The 23,667-nt window shown below is 39.6% G+C and overlaps 1 protein-coding gene across 4 annotated transcripts in view; it reads left to right on the top strand.

Moving 5' to 3' along the window:
• HOOK3 (hook microtubule tethering protein 3) overlaps positions 1–18,457 on the top strand; it is a 126,435-nt gene extending 107,978 nt beyond the window's left edge. For all 4 annotated transcript variants that reach the window (XM_031669529.1, XM_031669528.1, XM_031669531.1 and 1 more), the window contains 6 exons: positions 1,203–1,237; positions 6,844–6,926; positions 8,964–9,064; positions 11,350–11,454; positions 11,621–11,692; positions 16,659–18,457. In XM_031669529.1, the coding sequence (XP_031525389.1) occupies positions 1,203–1,237; positions 6,844–6,926; positions 8,964–9,064; positions 11,350–11,454; positions 11,621–11,692; positions 16,659–16,799 (537 nt within the window). In that variant the 3' untranslated portion in view covers positions 16,800–18,457. The remainder of the gene's footprint in view (positions 1–1,202; positions 1,238–6,843; positions 6,927–8,963; positions 9,065–11,349; positions 11,455–11,620; positions 11,693–16,658) is intronic.
• Positions 18,458–23,667: the final 5,210 nt, after the last annotated feature.

The following is a 23,667-nucleotide window of genomic DNA, read 5'->3' on the forward strand; positions in this document are numbered from 1 at the left end:
AATTAAAGTTTCTAAAAAGTATTTACATTTTACCCCTGTGCTAAAGAAGGAATGAGCAGTAATCGAAAGTTAATAGAGTTGGCCGGGTGCAGTGGCTCACACCTGTAATCCCAGCACTTTGGGAGGCCGAGGGTGGGAGGGGGATCACTGAAGCCCACAAGTTAGAGACCAGCTTGGGCAACAAAGTGAGACCCTGTTTCTATTTTTTTATTTTTTATAAAATAACAGGGTTATCTTTTTGTATATTTGGAAAGCGGTGATAGAGGACATGTGGATCTACTGAGGTCACTATAGTTAACATATTGAGGAAAGAAGTGAAAGTTGAAGTATTACAGAGCTGTGTTAGAATGGAAATGAATAAAAATTTATGGTAATTATTATCAAAAGAACTTAGTGTGAGGGTTCCTTTTCCCTCATCACTGGCGTTGATTGGACAATTTGTTTTATAAGCCTATATTAATTGGGTTTTGACTGAATTAATTATATAACATTTATCTCAAAATGTTTCATAAAATTGATTAATAGTATGTACTGTGTAAGTTTAATTATGAAATTTAGTGGTCTTATAGAGAATGTCTTTATTGTTTATTTTTAGGTCAATTTTGATCTCCTGCTTTTCAGGAGCCTTTTTTTTTTTTTTTTTAATCCTTTTTAAGCTACATTCTCCAACATATTAAAGGTTGTGCATATGCTATCCTTCACATTCCCATACCATTGCATAAATTATTTGTAACCTGTGCATTTTCATAAGTCACTGATTAAGTCAGACGTATTTATAGAAGCTGACCCAATACTTTATCATGACTCAAGGAAAATAGCAGATAAGTGTCTTAAAGGAAATCTATTATTACTAGGGTCCTGTCTGCCTACCAAATCCAGGAATATTAGGTCTATAATTAAGTGGCTTTTTCATTCCTATTTTATTCATCTGCCTGATTATAAATAGAGAATTCATATATATATCCAGGTTGTGGGTATTTCATACTGATTGTCATCCCTTAGGGGGATGTAATTATAATCTAATTACATGTCTCCCTTTATTAAAGAGATTTAAACTGGGGTACATTGTGTGTTTTCAGCTCTTTGACCAAACAAATTACTGAGAGCTCACTCAAAATTCTGACTATTGTACTTTTAACTTAAAAAAATATTATTTTAGTTAAAATGTGAGGTAATAAACTAACTTTGTTTTTCATTTTTAGTCAGTCCTTCTAAAAAAGAAGCTTGAAGAACATCTGTAAGTATAAAAGCTGTTGAGGCTGATTCTTCTATAGTGGAACAGACGTGCTTTGTGTTAGGTAGTTATGAGTGTCTAGGCGTTGGCATAGGTGGCCCTTGAAGAGATAGAAAATTATAATATATATTAAGAGAGTCTGAAGGGTCACTCCCGCCCAAGGTTCTCAGGTCAGAATAATGACTGCTTTAGTGAGCTGAGATCCGGCCACTGCACTCCAGCCTGGGCTACAGAGCGAGACTCCGTCTCAAAAAAAAAAAAAAAAAAAGAATAATGACTGCTTTAGAACTGCCTTCTCAAATGAGACTTTAGGGTTTTCTCTCTTTGTGATAATCGTAGTTAGGAGTTTGAGACACTCTAGATCATGGGTCAGACACCTCTTTCTATAAGGGTCAGATAATAATTGTTTTTTAGGAGTTGAAAGCGGGTCTCTGTCACAGCCACTCAGCTCTGCAGTTGTAGCTTGAAAATAGCCATAGACAATACGTCAATTAATGGTTGGGACCATGTTGTAGTAAAACTTTATAGATACAAACAGGCAGCAGGCTGGTTTTGGCCCATGGACTATAGCTTGCCAGCTCTAAAGTATTGCCAGCTTAATCTATTTATTTAAAAAAAGAAATTTTAAGAGACGGGGTCTTTTAAAAAAGAGACCCTGTCTTTAAGAGACTCTAAGGTCTTTAGGAGACAGGGTCACTATGTTGCCCAGGCTGGACTTGAACTCCTGGTTTCAAGTGATCCTCCTGCCACAGCCTTCTGAGTAGCTGAGATTACAAGTACATGCCACCACACGCAGTCTAATATTCTTTCTTAAGTAAATTTTTTAAAGTCTGTGAAAACTTGTCAGTAGATTTTCAAATATTTCCTTGAGTTACAAACAAGAACTTTTTGGTATAAAAGGTAAAGTAAATTTTAAAATATTCACATTTGTTTTTTCATGAAGAAGAAATCTTCTCTCTTTATCTCTAACTGAGGTTGACCATATTAGAAATGTTTCATAATTTTTCTTGCACCCCTTCTCATCCTTTTCTAGCAAAACTCCTGGCAAGCATTGAATTAGTGACTATGAATTGATAGCCCGTTACAACTTTACACTGTGCTAAACCAGACATCCTCAGTACCACAAAGATAATTTGGATTTATTCTACTAGGATGGGAAAGAAATTCTCTTCTCTGGCAATTTGCCTCATGCTATCCAGTTGGTGTTTTTGTGTTTTAAACGGTAAATATGGGAGACACAAGATACTCCTGGCAACAGATTTGCTAGCAATTCTAGCAGTGGGCAGATTCTTAATGTACTAGAACAGAAAATATTACTTTTGCCTTTCGTGAGATTACCTGCAATGAGAATTTAGTACTGAATTCTGTCCTTTAAAAAAAAATTCTCATTCCTTTATGGCAAAAAATATAATGCCTGTCATTTCATAAAACTACCAACTGACCATTATTCTGTGCTCAGTCATTTACATGGTGAAAAATCTTCATCAGAAAGGATTTATTAGTGAAGATGGAGACTGTTAGTTCCTATAGCTGCCATGTCAAATTACCATACACTGGATGGTTTATGGCAACATAAATTTATTCTCTCATAGTTCTGGAGGCTAGAAGAACCAAGGTGGCAGCAGGCTGGTTCCTTCTAGAGGTTTGGAGGGACAGTCTGCTCTGTGCTCCTTGTTGTTGCTGGTAACCGCCAGCAGTCCTGATGTTTTTGGTTGTAGACAGATCACTCCAGTTTCTTTCTCCACCTTCACATGTCATTCTTTGTATGCCTGTGTCTCGTGACCTACTGATAAGGATGCCAATCATTGGATTTAGGGCGTTCCCTGATCCAGTGTGCCCTCATCTTAACTAATTATATCTATAAACACCCAATTTCCAAATATTGTTACATTCACATATCCTAGGAATTAAAACTTCAATTTTTCTTTTTAGGAGACACAATTCAGCCCACCACAGGAGCCACAGATATCTCCAAATAGGGCCAGCGTCATGCACATTTAAAGTGACAATGGGCTGGGTGTGGTGGCTCACGCCTGTAATACCAGCACTTTGGGAGGCCAAGGCATGTCAGTCGCTTGAGGTCAGGAGTTTGAGACCAGCCTGGCCAACATGGTGAAACTCTGTCTCTACTAAAAATACAAAAATGAGCAGGGCATGGTGGCGTGCACCTGTAATCCCAGCTACTCAGGAGGCTGAGGCAGTAGAATTGCTTGAACCCAGGAGGCAGAGGTTGCAGTGAGCCGAGATCATACCACTGCACTCGAGCCTGAGCAACAGAGCGAGACTGTCTCAAAAAAAAAAGAAAAAGACAAAAGTCGGGTGCAGTGGCTCACGCCTGTAATCCCAGCACTTTGGGAGGCCGAGGCAGGTGGATCACTCAGGGTCAGGAGTTCAAGACCAGCCTGGACAACATGGTGAACCCTCATCTCTACTAAAAAATACAAAAAATAGCCAGGCATGGTGGCGTATGCCTCTAATCCCAGCTGCTCGCAAGGCTGAGCCAGGATAATTGCTTGAACCCGGGAGGCAGAGGTTGCAATGAGCCGAGATCATGGAACTACACTCCAACCTGGGTGGCAGAGCAAGACTCCGTCTAAAAAAAAAAAAAAAAAAAAAAAAACTGCAATGGAGACCATTTTACACATCATTTTAAAAATCCAGCATACTGAGTATTATTGAAGATGTTGAGCAATGGCAGTTCTCATCCACTGCTGGTAGGAGTATACATCAGTCTGCTTAGTAAACCTGAACATGCCACATATTCTGTGACCTCTCAGTTCTACTATATATATCCTAGATTCCTAGAAATATTGTCTGTGCATACTAGGAGGCGTGTAGAAGAAAGTATAGAAGAACATTGTAATCACAGAAAAGTAAAAATAATATGCAAATATTCACCGATTGGAAAATGATTGAATGAGGTATATTCAAACAATAGAATACCAGACAATAGGGGAAATGTAAAATAAACCATGGCTAATACATCAACACAGATGAACCTCAAGAACGTAGTGTTTAGTGAAAGATGCAAGTCAGAATAATACATAATGATTAATGTATAAAATTTAAATTGCAGCTGGGCACGGTGACTCAAGCCTGTAATCCCAGCACTTTGGGAGGCCAAGACGGGCGGATCACGAGGTCAGGAGATCGAGACCATCCTGGCTAACACGGTGAAACCCCGTCTCTACTGAAAAATACAAAAAACCTAGCCGGGCGAGGCGGCAGGCGCCTGTGGTCCCAGCTACTCGGGAGGCTGAGGCAGGAGAATGGCGTCAACCCGGGAGGCGGAGCTTGCAGTGAGCTGAGATCGCGCCACTGCACTCCAGCCTTGGGGACAGAGCAAGACTCCGTCTCAAAAAAAAAGAAAAAAATATATATATATACACACACACACACAATTTTGTGCAATTTAAAAAATTTTTTTGCTCATAAAAAATATATATACATAAAATTTTGTGCAATTTAAATTTTTTTTTTTTTGAGACAGAGTCTTGCTCTGCCCCCAAGGCTGGAGTGCAGTGGCGCGATCTCAGCTCACTGCAAGCTCCACCTCCCGGGTTCACACCATTCTCCTGCCTCAGCCTCCCGAGTAGCTGGGACCACAGGCACCCGCCACCTCGCCCGGCTAGGTTTTTTGTATTTTTCAGTAGAGACGGGGTTTCACTGTGTTAGCCAGGATGGTCTTGAACTCCTGACCTTATGATCCACCCGCCTTGGCTTCCCAAAGTGCTGGTTTACAGATGTGAGCCACTGCACCTGGTCTATTTATTTCTTTATTTTTTTTGAGACGGAGTCTTGCTCTGTCCCCCAGGCTGGAGTGCAGTGGCATGATCTCAGCTCACTGCAAGCTCCGCCTCCTGGGTTCACACCATTCTCCTGCCTCAACCTCCCGAGTAGCTGGGACTACAGGCGCCCACCACCACGCCCGGCTAAGTTTTTGTATTTTTAATAGAGATGGGATTTCACCGTGTTAGCCAGGATGGTCTTGATCTCCTGACGTCATGATCTGCCCACCTTGGCCTCCCAAAGTGCTGGGATTACAGGCCTGAGCCACCGCACCCGGCCTATTTATTTTTTTGAGATGGAGTCTCACTCTGTTGCCCAGAGTGAGGCTGGAGTGCAGTCGTGCAATCTCAGCTCACTGCAACCTCCGCCTCCCAGGTTCAAGCAATTCTCCCACCTTAGCCTCCTGAGTAGCTGGGACTATAGGCACACACCACCATGCCTGGCTAATTTTTTGTATTTTAGTAGAGATGGGGTTTCACCATGTTGCGCAGACTGGTCTCAAACTCCTGAACTCAGGCAGTCTACCCACCTCGGCCTCCCAAAGTGCTAGGATTATAGGCATGAATCACTGTGCCCAGCCAATGTCTATTTTTTAACATGGTAGTGATTCATTGGGCTTAGTTTTATTATTATTTTAACTGTTATATTGTATATGTTCTTTGTCATAGGTCATAAATGCATACAAGTCACATTCTCAAAAAATTTATTGAGAAAGAAAAAGGTTTATTAAAGCATATTTCATGCGTGGAAAAGATCAGAAAGACATAAAGTGATGTATTTTTTTAATTAGTGATTTTCTATATCTTCCCATTTTTACAGCCTTTTTTCCTAGTTACGTTATATAGTGCCATATTAAATATGATAAAGGGAAAATTACACATATTATACAAATACGAGGGGAAAATATCTCACTTTTAGTTAATTATTTAAATACCTTTATATTGGAATATAACATATGAAGTACACATCTTAAGTTCCTAGATTTTTTTTTTTTTTTTTTTTTGAGACAGTCTCACTCTGTCATCCAGGCTGGAGTGCAGTGGCGCGATCTTGGCTCACTGCAACCTCCGCCTCCCAGGTTCAAGCGATTCTCCCTCCTGTGTAGCTGGGATTACAGGTACCCACCACCGTACCTGGCCAATTTTTCTATCTTTAGCAAAGACTGGGTTTTGCCCTGTTGGCCAGGCTGGTCTTGAACTCCTGACCTCAAGTGATCTGCCTGCCAAGGCCTCCCAAACCTAGGTGACCCAGATCAACATATGGAATATGTCCAGTAACCTACCAGGATTCTTCGTTCTTCCTCCCAGTAGATTGACGGCAAAACAAGCCGCACAGCTGATCTGTATCATCTTCCACTCATTTTAACATACCAACAGAATCGCACATTGTTACCCCTTTGACTTTCTTTGTTCAACATTCTGTGAGATCTATTCATGTGGTTGCGTATATCATTAGTTCATTTTTTATTGATATGTACTATTCTATTTGTTAATTCTTATTTTTAGAACTTCATTTTTTTGCAACAAGATTTTGCATGGTAAAACCTTTGCAAAGTTATTTCAATATTCTTATTCCTAGAAAAAATCTATACCCTCTCTTTATGCAGGTCTATCTAAACTACATGACTACTTTTTCAAACAGAGGAATATTTTTTACTTATTTTTAAAATATATTAAATTTGTGTTTTGTCTTTTCATATCTGTTTCATATCACTTGTGTGCAATGCAAGTGTAATCCAAATATAAAGAACTTAGATCTTTAATTTGAACTGGAAAAAATTACAGAAACAGTAGTCAGTGATATTTACCTGTTTGTTACAGAGAGAAGCTGCATGAAGCCAATAATGAACTACAGAAGAAGAGAGCCATTATTGAAGATCTCGAGCCAAGATTTAACAACAGCTGTGAGTTTTCCTAATTATGATAGTTTTTAAATGGGCTTGCTGTATACTGCCATAGTGATAGTGAGTTTACATAATTTTTATTTTATTTTATTTATTTTTTATTTTTATTTTTTTTTGAGATGGAGTCTCACTGTCGCCCAGGCTGGAGTACAATGGCGCAATCTTGGCTCACTGCAAGCTCTGCCTCCTGGGTTCTTGCCATTCTCCTGCCTCAGCCTCCTGAGTAGCTGGGACTACAAGCGCCCGCCACCACACCCAGCTAATTTTTTATATTTTTAGTAGAGATGGGGTTTCACCGTGTTAGCCAGGATGGTTTTGATCTCTTGACCTCGTGATCCGCTCACCTTGGCCTCCTAAAGTGATGAGATTACAGGCGTGAGCCACTGCGCCCAAACTGTTTGTTTATTTTTGAGACAGGGTCTGACTGTGTTGCCTAGACTGGAGTAAATGGCATGATCACAGCTTACTGCAGTCTTGACCTCCCATGCTCAAGCCATCCTTCTACCTAACCAGTCCCCCAGTAGTTGGGATGCAGGCAAGAGCCACCCTGCCCTGCTAATTTTTATAATTTTTTATAGAGATGGGATTTCGCCATGTTGCCCAGGCTGGTTTTGAACTTCTGGGCTCAAGTCACCTGCCCACCTCAGTCTCCCAAAGTACTGGGATTACAGATGTGAGCAACCACACCTGGCCTATATTAAATTTTTATTTAAGAAATAGGCTCTATTGGCTGAGTATGGTGGCTCACACCTGTAATTAGCAATTTGGCAGGCCAAGGTAGGAGGATCGCTTGAGCCCAGGAGTTCAAGACCAGCCTGGGGAACACAGCAAGACCCTGTCTCACAAAAAAAGAAAGAAGGCCAGTGCGGTGGCTCACTCCTGTAATCCTAGCACTTTTTGGGGAAGCCGAGGTGGGTGGATTGCCTGAGCTCAGGAGTTTGAGACCAGCCTGGGCGACATGACAAAAGCCTGTCTCTACTAAAAATACAAAAAATTAGCCAGGAGTGGTGGCACACACCTGTAATCCCAGCTACTGGGAAGGCTGAGGCAGGAGAATCACTTGAGCCCAGGAGACAGAGGTTGGAGTGAGCCGAGATCTCGCCACTGCACTCCAGCGAGACTGTCTCCAAAAAAAAAAAAAGAAAGAAAGAAAGAAATAGGCTCTATTTACATATAGGGAGTATATAATCATCTTTATAATGTCTTACTTTCTAATTGTACTTTGAATTTTTCCTTAACTCTGTATTCTAATGAATATTATATGATGTTAAGATATTTTCATAATGTAGTTCCATGTAAGTCATCCAGACTTGTGCTTCCCAAATATTTACTCCTGTGGGTAGGTTGGTTTTGTTAATTCTTTTGTATTAATAAAGAGGTAAGAGGTGAGAGAATAGACTTATTTTTATTGTGGTAAAATATACAAAACACACCATTTTAAGCCATTTTTAGTGTATAGTCCAGTGACATTGAGGACATTCACACAGCACAACTATTACTTTTACCTATCTACAAAACTGTATCATCTCAAACTGAAGTTCTGTATGCATTAAACAGTAACTGTCCCTTCTTCCCTCTCCCCAGCCCCTGGTAACCGCTATTCCATTTTCTGTCTCTGAATTTGACTATTCTAGGTCACTCATATAAGTAGAATCATGTAATATTTATCCTTTTGTATCTGGTTTACTTCACTTAACATAATGTCTCCATATCATAGCGTGTGTCATAACTAAGCATGTGTTATATCTATGTATTACATTTTGTTTATCCATTCATCCTTCATGGATTCTTTATTTATGTACTTCCATACTGGAGTTTTTATTTATTTATAAGAAAACATTTTTGTTAAAAAAAAAAAATCTGAATTTTTTAAAAATAAAATTATGTGTAAAAATAGACCAGTCTCTCAAAGCTGTTAACTATTTGTTATTAGTCAATTAAAATATTTTTGAAATTGTTGTAATCTAAAATAAATGTATTTATATTATAACTATATATATTATAATCTGTATATATTTTACTATGTTTCATCTGCAGCCTTAAAAATTGAAGAATTACAGGAAGCTTTACGAAAGAAAGAGGAAGAAATGAAGCAAATGGAAGAACGATATAAAAAATACTTAGAGAAAGCCAAAAGTGTAAGTATGAATTTTTCTGATCACATTTCAGTGAAGTCTCAAATATAATGGATGGACACTACAGCAACTTCTTATGCAGAAAACTCTCAGGAGAAGAACATATCTTATAACAAAAAGAACCTGAGCAAGAAGCAGTGGTCAAAATAGGTCATTGCACGGATTACTTACTAATTACCAAGAAGAAAATGTACTTTGTGTGGGAAATGAGTGGCACTTGCCACCTTATTAGTCATCAAAATTAACAACACCAATTAGTGATAGGACAGCTGATATCCTGTGCCTTCTGATGGAGTATTGTTGTAAATAATAATTAACCTGAATTTAAGCAACCTTCTATTTCCAGTTCACAGGCAAAGTAAGGTTTATTGGAACAAGCTAAATAACACATTCAGGAAACCATCAGGTAAATCCAAAATTTGGAATGGAAGTCACTGTCATGAAAACAAGAACAGGCCATGGATTGTGGGAGAGCACAGGACCCATTCTAATTGAAAAGAGCCCCCTTCTAGTTGCCGAATCAAGACATTCACCTCTGAGTCCTGGATTGAGGGTTAAGGGGGTCAGTTTTCTTACAGATAATGGTTTGTGATTATGTAGGTTAATATTCTTAATCTAAGGAGATTTGTGCTCAAGTATTTAAAGGTTCTGCATTATGAGACCTGAATAACTTATTTGGGAGACTTTAAAATAGCCTCCCAAATAAGTAACAGCATGTGTGTGTGGAGAGAAATCAAATATGGCAACGAAGCAATTGGTGAGTCTAGGTTAAGGGTAAATGGGTTTTTTTCTTCCCTTTCAAGTTTTCTATGGGCTTGAACATTTTGATAGTAAAAATATTAGGGGAGCTGGGCACAGTGGCTCACGTCTGTAATCCTGTCACTGTAGGAGGTCAAGGCTGGAGGATTGCTTTAGCCCAGGAGTTTCAAGTCAGTCTAGGCAACATACCCAGACTCCGTCTCTACAAAAAAATGTTTTAAAAAATTAGCTGGTCATGGTGGCATGCACCTGTAATCCTAGCTGTTCAGAAGGCTGGGGCAGGAAAATCACTTGAGCCCAGTGGTTCAAGGCTGCAGTGGGCTATGATCACATCACTGCACTCCGGCCTGGGTGACAGAGCAAGGCCCTGTCTTTAAAAATAAAATAAAACTAAATGAAAATATTGGGTGGAGAAGTAAAAAGACCTTTCCCAGCAGTCCTCTAGTTGGCCAGCCAGAATCACATCCAGTATCCATGCCCAAACAGGATTGCCGGCAGAGAAAGAAATGGGGCCACAGTGATAGGCTTACACACCAGTCAGGACCCTCTCCCCCAAAGTGCCTATCTGATTAGAGGCAGAAGGCTAGCAGACCAGATCAGAGGAAAGGAAAAGAGTAGACCACTGTCAGTAGTGTCTGCTTTACAGACACACGTCATTTAACAACAGGGACACATTCTGAGAAATGCATCCTTAGGCGATTTTGTCATTGTGCTAACATTGTAGAGTGTACTTATGCAAACCTGTATGCTATAGCTTAGTACACAACTAGGCTATATGGTATGGAGTATTGCTTCTGTACTGAATAGTATAAGGAAATACTTACACAATGGTAAGTTATTTTTGTGATAGGACTTTTTCAGCTCCTTTATAATGTTATGGGACCACCATCATATATGTGGTTCATCACTGACTGAAACATCATTATGTGGTACATGACTGCATTTATTAATTTTAAGCCAGAATTACTTCTTATAATTGGTTCTTTATATAAGTAAAAAGTTTTATGTTTGCACAAATATTATGTACCCATAACAAATTTTTACTTTAAGTTACAACAATTAATACTATTTTATACATTTACTTTTTATTTTTTTTAGACAGATTCTTGCTCTGTTGCCCGGGCCGGAGCGCAGTGACCTGATCTCAGCTCATTGCAGCCTCAGCCTCCCAGGCTCAAGTTATCCTCCTGCCTCAGCCTCCTTAGTAGCTGGGACTATAGGGGTGCACCACCACACCCAGCTAATTTTTAAACACTTTTTATAGAGACAGTTCTTACTATGTTGCCTGGGCTTGTCTCAAAGTCCTGAACTAAAGTGATCCACCTGCCTCAGCCTCCCAAAGTGCTGTCATTACAGGCATGAGCCACCACTCCAGGCCACATTTACTTTTTAAAATACCCTTGTAAGATAACCTTTGATTTTTCATAAGTTTATCCTTTTATTTTAAAAAAAAATAGTCATTCTTTTCTTAAACGTTACATTCTTTAAGTTTGAGACTTTTTGAATTTTTCTTTTATTATTTTTTACAGGTTATTCGTACTTTAGATCCTAAACAGAATCAAGGAGCAGCACCAGAAATCCAAGCTCTTAAAAATCAGCTCCAGGAACGAGACCGACTGTTCCACTCATTAGAGGTAATTTACTCTACTGTACAATAAAATAATTGTGTTTTGATTTTAATGTTCTGGGAGCCTTGTTATATTTTACAATTGTGTTCCTGGGTTTTAACAATTAACTTAAGTATTTTATTTATATCGAGTTATTTTGTATCTTTACATATTTACATGTGCTTTTTTTTAGAAAGAATATGAGAAAACAAAGAGTCAAAGAGAGATGGAAGAGAAATATATTGTTAGTGCCTGGTACAATATGGTAAGAAAATAGTACTTTGGAGCATAATGAAAATTTCAATGAATATGTAATACTTATTATATTCCCTTTACTGTAGAAGTCACTCTACCAAATGAATCTGAAAGTAATTGCTATCCTAATATACACTAACAGAATCTTAATGCTATTTCTGAACTGAAAAGCAAATATGAGAACCACTGTAAACAGGATTAGAGCATTTTGAAAACATTATTTCTAGAGGATAGAAAGATAAATGTCAGTCTAATTTCTGTCCCTCAGAGACTTTATTGTAAGGGAAGGGACATTAATACTATCTAAACACAGATGCAATAGTTTTTGTTTTGTGGGATTATTTCAGTGTCTTTGCAGGATGGTATTTGGTTGAGGGTAGTTTATCTCATGGGGTTTGGAAAATGTTCACATTGTCAGACCCTGAACCACTGCAGATTTTGAAATTGAATATCCCAACACAAAAACTAATGCTCATGAGCATCCTGGTTGGGATGTGAATACTTATGGATTTTAAAGAGTGCTGCACTTCTTTCAGTATTTTTCCAAGACTTTCTGTCTTCCTTTTGTTTTTTGTTCTTCCCAATAAGACCACTTCTGCCTTTAAAAAATGTTAGTTGGCTGGGCGTGATGGCTCACTCCTGTAATCCCAGCATTTTGAGAGGCCAGGCGGGCGGATCACGAGGTCAGAAGTTTGAGACCAGCCTGAACAACGTGGTGAAACCCCATCTCTACTAAAAATACAAAAATTAGCTGGGCATGGTGGCACATGCCTATAATCCCAGCTACTTGGGAGGCTGAGGGAGGAGAATCGCTTGAACTTGGGAAGCAGAGGTTGCTATGAGCCAAGATTGTGCCATTGCACTCCAGCCTGGGTAACACAGCAAGACTCTGTCTCATTTAAAAAAAAAAAAAAAGTTGTCTGACACAAGAAATGGGACCAGATTCCATTTATTTATTTATTTACTTATTTATTTATTTTTGAGATAGAGTCTCACTCTGTACCCTAGGCTGGAGTGCAGTGGTGTGATCTCAGCTCACTGCAACCTCCACCTCCCGAGTTCAAGCGATTCTTCTGCCTCAGCCTCCCAAGTAGCTGGGACTACAGATGCCTGCCACCACGCCCGAATAATTTTTGTATTTTTGGTAGAGACGGGGTTTCACCATGTTGGCCAGGCTGGTCTCTAACTCCTGACCTTGTGATCCACCTGCCTCAGCCTCCCAAAATGCTGGGATTACAGGCGTGAGCCACTGCGCCCAGTTTCCCCCTCCCCAGATTCCTTTTAACATCCCCCTGTGACCCTGTAGCTCTGTTACTGGCACAGTACCATTGTTTTTGTTTTACAGTTATAATTGATACTGCCTCTTAAAGGTTAGTGTCCCTGGCCTCTGAACACTGTGATTTGATCTTTGTCAAAAATTCTTTAAATTTCATTATATATTATTTTCACATCTGTATTTGCCTTGGTCAAAACTGCGTATCTGTGGCTCGGTGCAGTGGCTAATGCCTGTAATCCTGACACTTTGGGAGTCTGAGGCAGGCAGATCGCCTGAGGTCAGGAATTTGAGACCAACCTGGCCACAACATGGTGAAACCCCGTCTGTACTAAAAATACAAAAATTAACCAGGCATGGTGGCACGCGCCTCTAGTCCCAGCTACTCAGGAGGCTGAGGCACGAGAATTGCTTAAACCAGGAGGCGGAAGTTGGGATTGCACCACTTTACTCCAGCCTGGGTGACAGACTAAGACCCTGTCTCAAAAAAAACAAAAACTAAAAAAAAAAAACTGCATATGAAAGATTTTATTGCAATTTAAAAACCAAAGAGGAAATCATATCAGAGTTAGAATACTATTATTGACAAATATAGGTCATGCATGGTGGCTCATACCTGTAATCCCAACACTTTGGGAGGCCAAGGTGGGCGGGTCACCTAAGGTCAGGAGTTGGAGACGAGCCTGGCCAACATGGTGAAACCTCATCTCTACTAAAAATACAGAAATTAGCAGGGTGTGGTGGTGGGTGCCTGTAATCCCAGCTACTCCGGAGGCTGAGGCAGGAGAATCCGGGAGGCGTCGGTTGCAGTGAACCAAGATCACACCACTGCCCTCCAGCCTTGACGACAGAGCGAGACTCCATCTCAGAAAACAAACAGATACAGATTTCTTGAAAATTAAAATTCAAAAAATAGAAAAAATAAAACTATATATTTAAGGACATTCTCTGGGAATTAGTCCTGACTTTTAAACTATTTTGTCTCTTCCCTGTCCTCCTGGAACCTTAGTGTTAGCAATCTAGGAGCTCTGCATTTCAGGCCTTATTAATAATTTCATATTACTATTACTATGTTTTGAGACAGGGTCTCACTCTGTCGCCCAGGCTGGAGTGCAGTGGTACAATCTTGGCTCACTGCAACCTCTGCCTCCCGTGTTCAAGCAAGTCTCTGCCTTAGCCTCCTGAGTAGCTGGGATTACAAGTGACTGCCACCACGCCCAGCTAATTTTTATATTTTTAGTAGAGACAGGGTTTTACCATCTTGGCCAGGCTGTTCTTGAATTCCTGACCTTGTGATTCACCTGTCTCAACCTCCCAAAAGTGCTGAATTACAGGCATGAGCCACCCCGCCGAGCCCAGTAGTTTCATATTCTGGATTGATTTTTATGACTTCACATATTGTGTTTCTTATGGAACCAGATTGATTTATTCTGTGAAGTGATACTAAAGAATAGTCCTAATTTTTTTTTTTTTTTGAATGGAGTCTCGCTCTGTCGCCCAGGCTGGAGTGCAGTGGCATGATCTCGGCTCACTGTAAGCTCCGCTTCCCAGGTTCATGCCATTCTCTTGCCTCAGCCTCCGGAGTAGCTGGGACTACAGGCGCCCACCACCACGCCTGGCTAATTTTTGGTATTTTGTTTAGTAGAAACGGGATTTCACCATGTTAGCCATGATGGTCTCGATCTCCTGACTTCATGATCCACCCTCCTCAGCCTCCTAAAGTGCTGGGATTACAGGCGTGAGCCACCGCACCCGGCCAGAATAGTCTTAATTTTTAACTTAGAGAGTGAAGGAATAAATCCAAATAGACTCCCAGAAGTTACGTTCAGATAAGTAAACCATCATGCTTACATTCAGAAAGTTCTGTATCTCAGGTAACTTTAAATGGAAATGGAAATGATGAGTGCAGGGAAGAGATATTAAGTAGCTTAGGGAATGCCCTTGCAATAGATTGAGGTCTTTAACTTGTGTGAAGAATTTGGATAAATTGCTTGAAATGTGAAAGTGGAAAAATTAGAATATTTAAATAAAATATAAATTTTAATATATGTAGCCAAATGTATAAGTTAAAGATTACCAATAAATATTTGTCAATTTTATTCAAAACTTTAAGTGCTCTGATTTCAAGTTGAGTTTAAAAACATGTTTTAGATTTTTCTTATTTGGAAAATATTATGTATTTGGATTGATAGGATAGACTGAAATTGTATTAAAAATGCAAAGCTGAGGTTGGGCGCATGGGCTTACGCCTGCAATTCCAGTACTTTGAGTCGCCAAGGTGGGAGGATCTTTTGAACCCAGGAGTTCGAGACCAGCCTGGGCAACATGGCAAGACTCCGTCTAAAAAAAAAAATGAAAAAAGATAAAATAATGCAAAGCCATGACCTGTGTTTTCCCTAGAAACTAGCTAGTGATGTATCTTCCAGCCTTCTATCTTCTGCACATCCTTCATTGCATCCCGTAGTTTGGCTTTTCCCCCTGGCTCTCCTTTTGCCTCTTGATTGCTTTTTTCTTCCTTGCTGCCAGCTTCTACTTATGCCCAGCAATTTACTTGCATTCAGTCATTAGTGAGATTAAACAACAGCTCTTTCATTTTTGTTGTTGTTACCGTTTTTGAGCCAAGGTCTTGCACTGTTCCCATGCTGCAGTACGGTGGTGTAATCACGGCTCACTGCAGCCTCAACCTCCTGGGCTCAAGCAATCCTCCCACCTCAGCCTTCCAAGTAGTTGGGACTATGGGCATGCCATCATGCCCAGCTAATTTTTTTTTTATTATTTTAGAGAGGGGGTTTCTCACTATTTTGCTAAGGCTGGTCTTGAGCTTCTAGCCTCAAGTGATCTTCCCAGCTTAGCCTCCCAAAGTGCTGGGGTTACAGGCATGAGCCACTACCCTGGCCATCTCTCAGTTCTTAATGTTTCTCTGGCTAGGATTCTTCATTGTCTTATTAAATGAGTACCAAAAAACTGCTTTTTTCCTGATCTACTCATAGACTTCTGCCTTTAGTAAGTAGTGTTATTATCATATTCTTGTCATTCCTCCACAGTCAGGGAGTGCCCTGCAGGTTTCCTCCCTCCTGTTAAAATGCTCTAGGTCCAGCAGTTGCCTCCTCTCCCTTCTAAGCTAGTAGGCGATCCTTCTCCTGTCTTCAAGAAAGACCCCCTTCTCTCGTTTGGGCCCTCTGTTGTGGACTGTAAGGAAGTTTTCTTAATTTGTTTGAGAATACAAGTCTGCCTTGAAGTGAAGAAAAACAGCATGGTGGTACGTACAGTACCTAGTGTGGCTTTCCACCTAAAGAAACAACATAAGCATTTGTGTTTTTCATTCTAAATAAACCCTGTGATTTCCGCCACCGGAGTGAATCAACTGCTACCAATCATGCTCTTTTCCTTGGAAAAAAATCACTTTCTACATTTAATTTGAAAGGAAGTATGATTGAGTGTGGGTAATGTCTGTCTCTATCATCTCCTGTATTGTTTGTTGTAAAATCAGACAATTAAGCCTGAATTTTTCCAAAAGAAAATTTGTGCCTAACTGTGGGAACTAAAATGCCTCTATGAGATTTTAATCTATAGTGAGTAGTATTAACATTCCTAATTGTGCTTTATGATACAGTGTAACAAATTCTGCATGATGAAATTTTATTTTGTGAAAGTATGTTCCACTATTTTTTCATTGATTCCTTTTTTTATTTTAATGTTGCAGGGAATGACTCTGCATAAAAAGGCAGCTGAAGACAGACTGGCAAGCACAGGCTCAGGGCAGTCGTTTCTGGCAAGGCAGAGGCAAGCGACCAGCAGCAGAAGATCGTACCCAGGCCACGTGCAGCCGGCCACAGCAAGGTAGAGAAGTCCTGCTGCTCAAACACAGACACCTGCACCCACAGCATACTTCTGTTACACACAACAACATTTCAGGAAACTCAGCCAGCTTACTTTTTGTTTCTCTTTTGTGTCAATACTTAGTGTTTCTCATTTTGAGGACTTTTTCTCTCTCCCGTATCTTTGTTTTAGTTTGTTTGGTTTTTATTTTGTAGTCCTTTCAGTTCTTTTTAATGTGCCAAAAATTTGTACATGTTCAATTAAAAATGTTGTATAATAGTGTAATACTTTTCTTTGTATGAAAATGTCCTCTTCCTCAAAGGTGTAGGATTTGTAATAAATTAGATTTTCTGCCAATAATTGATAATACAATTTATATTCTTTATTGTGCCTGTGTGTTACCATGCTTTATAAGAATGTCTTTGTTTAAAGGGAATTAATCTTTTTATGATGTATTAATCTGTGTTTTCAATTGTTTTCCAAGTACAGTTCAAATAACTTGCATATTTACTATACAAAATGGTTGACAAGTGTTCTTTTTGCAAAGACATAAATACATTGGCAGAGGTGCTAATCACATCTTCCCTAAGGCACCTGGTAGAATTATTTGAGGAAAAAACGAGTTTTCACATTGTTTTATAGGAAATTAAATTTGTCCAAAGATTTGGAGACTATTTTTAAAACATAAATACATAAAATTTCATTATTTCCTGCTATCTTGTTTGCTGGCAGAAGTGAATGTATTGGTGAGGTTATTTTGGGATAAATTACAAAAGAAAAAAAATCAGGCACTGCATTAATTTCTTGTTGTTGTTTTGGAATATCTTAGTAACTGAGGATCATTTTCTAGCAATGTGGTTGACATACCTTCAGTTGCTCTCCACATCTAAAAGAGTTTTCTTTCATATATGTACAAGTTATTGGTAGTCTTATTTTTGGGCTGTTTGTTGACTTATGCCCCATGTGTTTTACTTATTCTTTAATATAAACCCTTCCATTTTTTAATAATTCCTAACACTTGTCATCTTAATATCAGTCATTAACATTAGTAACTTCTTGTATGTTATATTATGACAGATCTCTCTACGTTTTTTCTCACATCTATCTGCTAGTCCAGGAATTTGTTACTAAATAGATTTTCTTGGGTATTTGGTTGCCTCAAAGTGCTTACATTTGTTAACAGATTGTAAACCACATTTATTTACATCGATGAATGGGCTGTCGAGTAATCATTGTAAAGCACTTTGTATATATAAGGTGCTATGTAAGTGCGAAATATTCATTTAAAAATGAAATGCCTTCTAACTTTCCATATTGACTTATGTATTTGGTCCCAAATTATATTTAAGTCTTTTTTCATGCAACATAGCCCATTTTTTTAAAGCAAAAAGTTTCTGAAATTAGGTCATGGTATTTTTTGTTTATTTTTAGATAGGTTACTTAATATAGGAGGATGTTTTCTCATGTACTTGCTATTTGGAAGTTCAGGTTTCATTTAGTTCTTTATGTTAAATACAAGTAACCTCAAATCAAGTTAAATGTAATTAAGAATTTTCAGAAACTATATTCAAGTGTTTGATTTTTAAATTCTTTCTTACTTTTTAATAAGAAAGATGACCCAAAAATCAGTAGTATTTGTTTGTCCTCAGAAGCCGTAGTTGAAGAAAGATTTGAGTATACGCAGAAGTGGAGCCATACATTATGGCTAATTTTTTACGTTAAGTGCAGAAGTCTGAACACAGCATGATTGCTTCTGCCTGACGAGACCACAAAGCAGCAAGAGTTAGGGATAAACGGAGGTAGCCATGAGTAGAACTGCTGTAGGGCTTCAGGAGGCTACGCAGACCTGATCAACTGGAAAGTTTCCAAAGTAAAAGATTAAAAACTTTCAGACTGTTCTTACCCCTACCTGTATTTCACAAATAGCCTGAGGATCCAACTAATTTTAAGGCAAATTGGGACCAGACATGGTGCCTCAAGCCTGTAATCCCGCTATTTGGGAGACCTAGGCGGGAGTGGATCACTTGAGGTCAGGAGTGTGAGACCAGCCTGTCCAACATGGTGAAACCCCATCTCTACTAAATTACAAAAATTAGCTGGGCGTGGTGGCACGTGCCTGTAATTCCAGCTACTTGGGAAGCTGAGGCAGGAGAGTCACTTGAACGTGGGAGCCAGAGACTGCAGTGAGCTGAGATCACACCACTGCACTCTAGCCTGGGCGACAGAATGAGACTCCGTCTCAATCAATCAATCAGTCAATCAATCAATAAAGCAAATTGGGATGTGAGCACTAACCTTGGTAAGTTAAAATTTTGGGAAAATTGTACCTGCAGAATATGATGGCTGAAAACAAGAGCCAGGTGCAGTGTCTCATGCCTGTAATCCCAGCATCTTGGGAGGCCGAGACGGGCGCATCACCTGAGGTCAGGATTTCCAGACCAGCCTGTCCAACATGGTGAAACTCTGTCTCTACTAAAAATACAAAAAATTAGCCAGGTGTGGTGTGTGCCTGTAGTCCCAGCTACTTGGGAGGGTGAGGCAGGAGAATTGCTTGAACCTGGGAGGCGGAGGTTGCAGTGAAACAAGATGGCGCCATTGCACCCCAGCCTGGTGACAAGAGCGAAACTCCGTCTCAAGAAGAAAAAAAAAAAAAAAAAAGTCTGTGAACTACTCACTGAATGAATTTTGTTCTGTGAGATGAGAGGTTTTCATTTTCATTTTCTATTTACAGGCCCAGTCCTAATCTCCTACCCATCCACCTACCCAGATATTTTTTTCTCTAGCTGGGTTGGAAAGGTGCCAGGCCTTTAGAGGGGAGTTTTACTTCTGAATTCCCCCACCGCGCTCCCTCGAAACGGAGCCGTGCTCCTCACCCAGGCTGTAGTGCCATGGCGCGATCTCGGCTCACCGCAGCCTCTGCCTCACGGGTTCAAGCAATTCTCCTGCCTCAGTCTCCGGAGTAGTTGGGATTACAGGTGCCTACCACCATGCCCGGCTAATTTTTGTAATTTAGTAAAGATGGTGTTTCACCATGTTGGCCAGGCCGGTCTCCCGTGATCTACCCACCTTGGCCTCCCAAAGTGCTGAGATTACAGGCACGAGGCACCGCGCCCAGTCGTACTTCTGACTTTTCTTCAGCATCTATTGTATGCTATTATTTTGATGTTAACGTTTATAATTTTCATATCTTTTTTTTTTTTTTGAGACTAAGTCTGGCTCTGTTCCCCAGGCTGGAGTGCAGTGGTGCCATCTCCGCTTACTGCAAGCTCCACCTCCTGGGTTCACACCATTCTCTGCCTCAGCCTCCTGAGTAACTGGGACTACAGGCCACCACACCCGGCTAATTTTTTGTATTTTTTAGTAGAGACGGGGTTTCACCATGTTAGCCAGGATGGTCTCGATCTACTGACCTCGTGATCCACCCGCCTCAGCCTCCCAAAGTGCTGGGATTACAGGCATGAGCCACCGCACCCAGCTGCCCAGCCTACATTTATAATTTTCATTCTCCTTTACTGTACCTATAAAATTTAGTATATTAGGTTCATTACATAGGAGAAATTATATTTCTAAACATTTTATGATGTTTAAAAACAAAACAGGCTTTTTAAAAAAAAAAAAAAATAGCTTCTGAATATACTTTAGGTATGAGAAAGCCAAGAATAAAATTTAACTGTAATGGTGGCAACTCCTTGTCTGGTGTCCGGCTTTGGACAGGGTTTATGACATTCTGTTTCTCTAGTAATGATTAATGATTCCTCAGGAGATTCGCGATGTTGTATCGTCTATCTGGAAATTTTTTAAAGACACTAGGAACTTTGCCTCATCATGAGTGATGCTGTGCTGTATTTTTACAAACTCCCGCATACAGCACCTTCCTGGGGCCACGTTGGCTCGTGCAGTGGAGCTTGTCCAGGCACCAGCATGGAGCAACTGCAGGGTTGCTGTGTTGGGTTGCAGCACGCTGTCACCACAGTGTCTGAAGTCTTATAAACAGGAAGATGACTTTCTGTTTTCCTTCTAACCAGGGTGAGAAAAGAACTAAAGAATATTAAAACCTAGCATTTATGTTCCACAGTGTGTATTTTTAAAGTTTGTAATCCAGAAAATATAGTAGTGTATAATATCTGAAAAGAGAATCAAGTGTACAATTGTACATATTTTTAAAGAACTTTGAAAAACTCTGTTATATCTTTTACCATTTGTCTATTTGATAGTAATGCAGAAAAAGAAGTCCCTAAAGACCCTGTGTTCCGAAATTTACCAAGATTGACTTTTCTATTAGACATCCTTAACCTGATATAATGGTTTTAATTAGATTATTAGACTATAATAAGGATGAACTTGCTCTCTGTAATTTTGTTGAGGTTTTATTGTTAGTATAATAAAAGCTCAACTGTACAAAATTAAGCTAAATGTTATCCAGTCAGAAACATCAGCCTGTGGCTAGTTGTGGTGGCTTACACCTGTAATCCCAGCACTTTGGGAGGCCAAGGCGGGCGGATCACCTGAGGTCAGGAGTTCAAGACAAGCCCGGCTAACATGGTGAAACCCCATCTCTACTAAAAATACAGTATTAGCCAGGCATGGTGGCAGGCACCTGTGATCCCAGCTACTCGAGGGGCTGAGGCAGGAGAATCACGTGAACCCAGGAGGTGGAGGTTGCAGTAAGCCAAGATTGTGCCACTGCACTCCAGCCTGGGCCACAGAGTGAGACTCAAAAGAAAAAAAAAAGAAAAAAGGAAAGAAACATCAACCTGTATATTCCAGCAGTTCTCACAGAAGAATGAAAATCCATGCTGGGCAAATAGATCAGTAGTGAGTGATTGTTAAGTGAAAGATGAGCTAGATTGAAGAAAATACATATTTTATTGATGAGCCATTTTACTGTCTCCCCTTCCTTCCTTCCTTCCTTCCTTCCTTCCTTCCTTCCTTCCTTCCTTTCTTTTCTTTTCTTTTCTCGTTTCGTTTCTTTTTGTTTCCTTCCTTCCTTCCTTCCTTTCTTTTCTTTTCTCGTTTCTTTTCTTTTTGTTTCCTTCCTTCCTTCCTTCCTTTTTCCTCCCTTCCCCTCCCCTCCCCTCCCCTCCCCTCCGCTTCCCTCCCCTCCCCTTCTCTCCCCTCTGCTTCTCTCCACTCCCCTCCCCTTCCCTCCCCTCCCCCAGGCTGGAGTGCAGTGGTACAATCCTGGCTCACTGCAACCTCTGCCTCCCAGGTTCAAGCGATTCTCCTGCCTCATCCTCCCTTGTAGCTGGGATTACAGGCATCTGCCACCACGCCTAGCTAATTTTTATATTTTTACAAAATACAAAGAGATGGGGTTTCACCATGTTGGCCCGGCTGGTCTCCAACTCCTGATCTCAGGTGATCTGCCCATCTTGGCCTCCCAGAGTGCAGGGATTACAGGCATGAGTTACTGCGCCAGCCTCCTATCCCCTTTTCAAAAGTAGCAGTTTGGTTTATTCTTGTTAGCTAAGTAATCGTTTGAAATATTTTTCAGCCTCTCCTGCTCCCTCACAAAAATTCACCTGTTGTTTTAATGATAATAGCATGTTAAAAACTTGGAAGTCTTTATCCCAATACAATAATCATCTTGAAACAAAAATCTAAATTACTTTTAAAAATTATCTTAACTCTGCATTTAGTCTTCTATTATCCAAATGTCTGACTCCAGGATAACTCCAGTTATCCCCAATTGGATCGTGTGTGATTTATCTGAAAAAGCATCCACAACCCACAGCTAGTGGAAACCCAGCTAGTTTACAGCCATGTGGATAAGAACATCTCTGTTTCTAAAGTGAGAGGAAAGTGCTTGGTATCTTGCTTTTTGCTGAGGGCAAAATAACAACATGAAGACAAAGTGCTTTTTGTTGTCTATTCATGAAACTGTAGAAGAATATTTTGAGTTTTTATTCTTATATTATGAAGGGATTCTTTGCCTAGCAGTGGCCATCAAACTGATGTAGCATTGTACTTCTTAACAGTGAAGCCTGTGTGATACCATACAGTAGGATGAAAGACTATTCTGAGCAAAATAAAATGGGATGTCAGAATCTTCGAAAATTATTTTATCATTTTTCTATTTTTTCATTTTTATAAATTAGAAGAATTTTCCATTCAATAAGGATAATCTCTCTTCCTACAATTCTGTCAGAATGGCAGTTTCTTTTGGTAATTATCCAACCTAGTTTCGTTACATTTAGAAAGAGGTTTCAGGGCTTATTCTTGATAGCTATAATAATGATTTGAATGTTATATATCATGAAGTTTTTTCTATGAGGAAGGCTATTCTTAATGCATCTGTCATCTAATTTTTACTTTCTATCTATAAAGAATATTTAAATAATAATTGGTATATGTTCCTTTTGCTGAAAATGTTTTATTGTCCAGTTTTAGCACAGAAGTGGTCTAAAGTTTTGCAGCAAATGCTGTTCAGTTCCCAGAAGCCTAAAAAACATAATATGCCACTAACAGAGCTAATTTCCACCCAATCCCTCAAATTACCGAAGTATTAATATGTAGCTTCCTTTCTAGAAAACAAGAGGCAGCACAAATGGCGTGGCATCCATCTCTTTTAAATCACTGATGATTTTCTGGGGAAGTATATGTAGATGATTTTATTTTTTAAATAGCCTTTTATCGAACCAATTCACATGTATTATATTTATGACTATAGAAACTTATAAAACATGTTTAATTAATGTTGACTTAAAACGTGAGCATCCTTGGATTCTCCACATTGCACTGAAATGATAGAGAAAAGAATGTTCATTTGAGAAACAAGAGACCTGAACCTAATTATGGCAAGTGTATGAGTTTTGGTGATTGTGGTTATAAATGTTTTCCTATGATAGATAAATATATAGATATAGATCAGGAATTGATGTCTCTTCAGAAGT

The sequence above is a fragment of the Papio anubis genome, chromosome 8 (assembly GCF_008728515.1).
Source record: "Papio anubis isolate 15944 chromosome 8, Panubis1.0, whole genome shotgun sequence".
In the NCBI taxonomy this organism is placed as follows: domain Eukaryota; kingdom Metazoa; phylum Chordata; class Mammalia; order Primates; family Cercopithecidae; genus Papio; species Papio anubis.